Source organism: Myiozetetes cayanensis, unplaced genomic scaffold, assembly GCF_022539395.1.
Source record: "Myiozetetes cayanensis isolate MyiCay16 unplaced genomic scaffold, myiCay2020 scf7, whole genome shotgun sequence".
NCBI lineage: Eukaryota > Metazoa > Chordata > Aves > Passeriformes > Tyrannidae > Myiozetetes > Myiozetetes cayanensis.
In genome coordinates this window covers 15,718,497-15,724,496 of record NW_026087964.1, presented here as the reverse complement: position 1 = coordinate 15,724,496, position 6,000 = coordinate 15,718,497, and the positions used below count along the sequence as shown (strand labels likewise).

The 6,000-nt window shown below is 34.9% G+C and overlaps 1 protein-coding gene across 2 annotated transcripts in view; it reads right to left on the bottom strand.

The window, feature by feature from the left end:
* Positions 1–518: 518 nt before the first annotated feature.
* TBC1D19 (TBC1 domain family member 19) overlaps positions 519–6,000 on the bottom strand; it is a 48,382-nt gene continuing 42,900 nt past the window's right edge. For both annotated transcript variants that reach the window (XM_050338390.1, XM_050338391.1), the window contains 5 exons: positions 5,055–5,164; positions 3,742–3,833; positions 2,922–3,037; positions 2,024–2,094; positions 519–1,020 (listed from right to left, as the gene is read on the bottom strand). In XM_050338390.1, the coding sequence (XP_050194347.1) occupies positions 946–1,020; positions 2,024–2,094; positions 2,922–3,037; positions 3,742–3,833; positions 5,055–5,164 (464 nt within the window). In that variant the 3' untranslated portion in view covers positions 519–945. The remainder of the gene's footprint in view (positions 1,021–2,023; positions 2,095–2,921; positions 3,038–3,741; positions 3,834–5,054; positions 5,165–6,000) is intronic.

The window sequence follows — 6,000 nt, the reverse complement described above, 5'->3', positions numbered from 1 at the left end:
CAGCTAACAGACGATGCCAGCCCGACAGTGTAGTGACAATCTGTCACACATGGATATGCGTTTGGATCTTGCACTGAAGCCCAAGCTGTTGAATCACAGAGGCTGGAAAACTGTCAAAGGCGTAGCACTGCTCTCCCAAAGAGGGCGTGGAGCACAGCAAAAGGACTCTTGGCATCATTCTCAGGGGAATATTTTGTCTCATGCAAGGACTGGCTCCAACAAGTTCTGAAGGAAGCTTTGCTCAGGCCTTCTCAGCAGGGGAACATATTTTATTATGACACGGGGCCTTTGATGGGACTGCGGGTAGGAGTTTATCAGACGCCTGAGAGGGCTGTGTGCCCAACCAAAGGAGCACGGGGAACGCACAACTGCATCTCTGCATACGAAAAGAATAAACAGCAGCAATTAACAAGACATAGAACATGGACAAAATTTCTGTGAAGAGAATAAACAAGGTAGAGATAGCAGAACTTGTGTATGATCCTATCTTGTCCTTAGAAAATGAGAAAAAAAAGACCTTGCAAGTTTAAATATCTTTATTTTCTCAAGTGACAGTATTTGAGTGGCTATCCTCCAAGCTGTGAGCTTGAAAAAGTAATTTCATATTAAAAGAGAGATTTTACAACTCTGAAATTAACATCACAAAACTCAGATAATGAATTACATTTACTTTATTATTACATGCATTTTAGACAGTGATTCATATTGTTTATTTGCAGAAGTAGTCACTCTCAATGTACAAGTAATTGCTGTTACAGTGAAACTCATTAGCATGCACTGCACACAACTGTGTGCAAAGTTACTGTTTTCAGTCAGAAAATTTTAAGGTAATGATTTCTAAATTGATATTATAGAGTTTAATTTTGGTTTTATGAAGACATTGCATAGTTGATGCTTAACTTCTCCTGAAAGACTGAAATGTGGTACCAGTATTGCTGAAGCAGATCAAGTGACAGTAGCAAACAAGAAGATTTGAAGAAGAGGCATAACTTTCAGGGTTGAAAGATCAGCAAGTACAGCCTAGGAGGAAAACCAAAAAGGCTTGTTAAACTTGACATTTGAATCAAATTTCCTTAAAGCAAGTTAAGAAGTCAGAAAAAGATTCAAATACTGAATTAAATAATGTCAATAATTTGATTTGGACCTGGCTAGAAACAAATTATATTGGTTTATGTTTGCACTTTATTGCATTATTTTTCATTCTAACATTTCAAAGAAAAAGCATATGTTTACGTATATAACCCGAGTAACTTTATTTTACCCTTTAGCCTTACTTCAAATATACATGGCATCATGGGTGAACAAGGGGTCTAACATTTCAACTTGCTTCTAAAAATAATTGGGAATTAAGAATCGTTATCCTGTGGCTTGGCTAGTACTTGTGAAGTAAGTCCAATGTAATACCTCAAATAGTTAATGTCTTCTCATGAATTATGTTTTAAAAAACGCAAAGAAAGCAACCACAAACTCTCAAGGTTTGGAAAGAACTCATCATCATATTTTTGAGAAAACAAACAAACAAACAAACAAACCCAAAACAACCCCAAACCAACAAATTACTAAACAATAATAATCTTCATCTTAATGACCTAATTTCCTTCATTTCCCATGACCTTATGCACAGTGAAATTTCAGATTCATACTGACAAAGTAATCTTGTGAAATCTTTGTAATTTGTAGCACAGAAGCAACTCCATTAAAATGTGCTGAGGAAAAGGTACAAACCTCTACAATATTTCAAAAACAGTATATCCCAATAAACACTGATTATATATTAAAACAGAAAAAAAAATCTAATTGTACAAAATAATTTTATAACACTGCATTTTTGTAGGAAATATCCTTTATTTCCTTTTACTCCAGAAAAGCAGCATGTTCTCAATTTCCTTACTTTGTATCTAAGGTAAGAATTTAGACAGAAAGATTTGCACTATGTACCATGTGCCACGTGAAGCTTAAGTTACTCCTATTGGCAAAGCATCAGAAACTATTTCAATCTCCTCTAACTGAAACTTATCCTTACTTCAGCTGCAGCCAGTGACGTCACCTCCATCAGGTTGACTGCTCGGAAAGCAAACACAGCAGCTGCCAGGACTGAAAGAAAATGCCCAATATTTAAGTTCCTGACCTGTTAGTGGTTAGAATTAATCTTGATGTAAAATACCAATTTTCACTCCCTTAGATTAATCATTTTGATTCTGAAGAATAGCGTACAACAAGTGGCTGTGTTTGAGCTTCTTTGGCCACTCTTAGACAGAAAAAACACAACATTTCTTCAGAAAACTCTGAGCAAAAATGCCTAAGTTTAAGATTGCTAGCTTTTGCTTAAAAGGACAAGGTGTCTTATAAATACAAATGGAACCAAACCCTTTTCTCTTCTATTCAGCTATTTCATATTTGAAAACTGACCCCACTGAAGATACAGGTCTTCTTTAAAATGCCCATCTTAAACCTTCATAATTATGAGGGCATTATTTAAGTACAAAACTTTCAAAGTCTCTTAAAAGATGTCACTTCAAAAGAAGAAATCATCCAGCAAAATCAGAGGGACTCTCAGTCACTTAAAGTACTGAAGCAGTAGTTGCCATAAACAAGTAACATGAATCTTGTATTTTGTGAAAGGTGATGAACTCATTTACCAAAATCACTGAAGAACATCCTATGTTCTGTTCAGAGACCAATAAGCATTTTTTAAGTGTTACTATAAAAAAAACCCAACAAACTACCTCACATATTTTTAGTTAGAAATGCAGTATTTATGCAATTCTGGTTTTCTAGAAGTATGTTCTTTGACATGTATGTCATCTGCTTTCAGCATTCAAAGAGCTTTTTTCTTCTTGTCACAAAATACATTGAAGCTAACATGTATCTGCCTCACATTCACCCAGATTTAAAATGTTTTGTAAAAATAATTCCATTACCAGCAAGAATTTCTAGAGAATTGTATCCCAGGATTCTGTCCCACAGAAGCAAGAGCTGATCTGTAGCTAAATAACCAGAAAATGCCCGTACCATCCATTTAAATGAAATTCGTAGCCTGCAGACAAGGGATAAACAAAGGTTATTATATTTCTGCCTCCCATATGATCAGACATCCTCTGTAAATTGAAAACATTTCATTATCCTCTTACATTTCTCTTCCAGGAAGAATAGCCATTTTTTTCTTGCATTAATAATCAATATTTTAATTTGTAACAGCCATCATAAAGCTATTTAGCACCTCAGTTGATAAAGTACTACTATCTTTCCCATTATCATTCTGATCAAACAATCACATTAGAGTGATCCTCAGCTATTATCACCTTTAACATTTCATCCTTTCTGCTATTATGCTATTAAAACGGATACCAATTATGACAAAGAGGTTTTCAGGTTCTATTGCACTTGGTGCCATGAATGCTCTTGCTCTCTGGTACCTTCTCCTGTAACTAACACACCTCTGTGTCTTCTGTCCCCTAGGAAATAAGTCACTTAGTTCCATCAGGTCTGACATGAATTACTGAAACTTAGCTGAATAATGCAGCATTTGTCTTAGAGCAGTTCTCCTCTCTTTTCAAAGAACATACAGAAAAACGCACAAAGCACAGATACACAAAGGACTCCAGCTGACTTGCGAGGAAAAATGCAAGCTGATGTTCACACCTTTGAATAATTTCCCTTAGATCTTAAATTAAATACTAGAGAACAGCATTTTCAGAACAGTGAATCTGCAACATTTGTCACAAGTCAGGAAGTACTTACGGCTGAGCCCCAATTTCTCGGAGATGATAAAAGAGCTGGGGCAGATGGGTTTGTAGAAGAGTCTCAAAAAGCAAACACAATGATACAATGCCCTAAAGAAACAAGCATAAAGAAACAATACTGATACTCATCCTGTCAAATCCAAGAAAACATGATCAGCAGGTAGGTATGCATGAATTTTTAATTCAAACAACAGAACACTATTAATGATACAACATTCAGCTCAGGTAAGAAAGGCCCAAGCAGCTCTAATACCTTCAGCCACTAAAGCTTTGCTCCTACAATTCTGTCTATGCATCAGTAACATCATATATTCTGATAGTCCCTTTCAGCTCCAAGTTACTTATCATTTTGTATGTCAGGATGTAAGTACTTAGTGAGTTATTAAAATATGACTGACTTGAAATATTTCCACTTTGATGAAACAGACCTCAGCTGCACTAAAAAACAGAAGGTGTGAGAAAAAGTATCTCTGATGACTAGAACAAAACAGTCATGGGGATAACTACAAAAAAGTTATAATTTAAACACATTTTAAAATTTCTTTTTAAAATTACCATGTAAATGAACAGATCCTATTTGACCTGTTTCCTTGCTATTAATGATGGAAAGCAGAGTACATAGCCTTGAAATGATATATCAAGGAAAGGATTTTCTTTTAACCAGGAAATGTTTTCAAAAAAGCAATATACTCTTCTGCACTTTTTGAAGGAAAAAAAATATTTGCTAGGTTTTATTCTTCAGAAATTGAAGATAAGCCCATTTCTACAATTGTTTTACCTTCAAGACAGCAGGACCTGATCATAAACATAACCAAATTATCTAAATTCATCTACTAGTGCTAAAAAGGATGTGCCATCACAACATGATACTTCGCTAAACAAACACACACTAACTTGATATCACTGAAACAATATCTGTATACATATATTTTAGTCCCTCTCCCCCAGACAATACTTCATTGTACACTTACATGTCATTAATGAAACTGAGTACGCATTTTGTGACTCCTTGAACTGAGAAACCTATTATATTAAAACACTTGACTCTTATAAAAGACCCCACACACTCATAAAATGAGAACTTAATATTTTAATAAGGTACATGATATTCTATTGCAAAGAGTAACATGGACATAGAAAGCAACAATATCCAAACTGGAATTACCTAATAATTTTCCCAAACACATCTGAAATATTTTATTATATTTAAAAGAATACATTTCAATCGCATAGAAAACCATGCTACTGTATATTATTGTTCTGTAGTAAACAGAATATTAAGTGAGTGGTTTTAATTCCTAATGAACTTACAGAGGGATGAGAAGAGATGGAATGGAGTCTGAAGAAAAAACGCACATACATCTCACGGAATACCTGATACAATTTGGAAGGTTCATGGTACAGAAAACAAAGTGGAGCAACTGAAAGGATAAAAGAATTATAATTGACTCAACACTGTAAACTGCTAAAAGAGTTCAATGATTAAGTGCATGAAGTATGAAGAAAAACCAAGTAATTTACAGTAGTACAATTTACAAAAACAATACTAAACCAGTTATTGAGGAAGACTGTTATAGAATACTTCTATCATTTAATGTAAAAAGAAAGGGAGAGTGATACATTCTAGGTAACATATATATTTCAAGAATCTAAACTAATAAGAACTTCTTACTACAGTGCTGGTTTCTCTGGGGTGTAGGGCAATAGGACTTGGAACAGTGCAAATTTTTGATTCAACTGTCTATAATTTCCAATGTGCCCATGGGTTAGTGACCAGCTCCTTACTTCACTTGTAAGACTGCTTGAAGACAGATGTTGTGAAAATGAAAGCAAAAGGCTTCTGGTTGCCACAATAACATCATGTAAGTATGACAAACTGATAGGACCTGTTTATTTCTTAGAAGATCTGTAAAGCACGGACATTTGGTGGTTTAGTGTTTAGAACTCTTTTAGTAAAGTAGCAGCTCTCAGCCTTTTGTTGTTTTGTAAAAGCCCAGCATATAGATAAATATGTTATATGTACATGCTGCACAAACATAGCCAGTTCCATCAGATGATACTCCATTCACTCAATGCATTTTCAGAGACAGTTGTCCTTACACATTTTTGTGAACAGCCTTTTTATCTGTTCACTCACCACGCTGACTGCTTCATTTTACAGGTGCATTCATTTTGGATGATAGCTTACATTTTAACACACTCACAGTCTCTATCTCTACATTCATCTTCCCTTCCAGTTTTATTTACACAGGCTGGG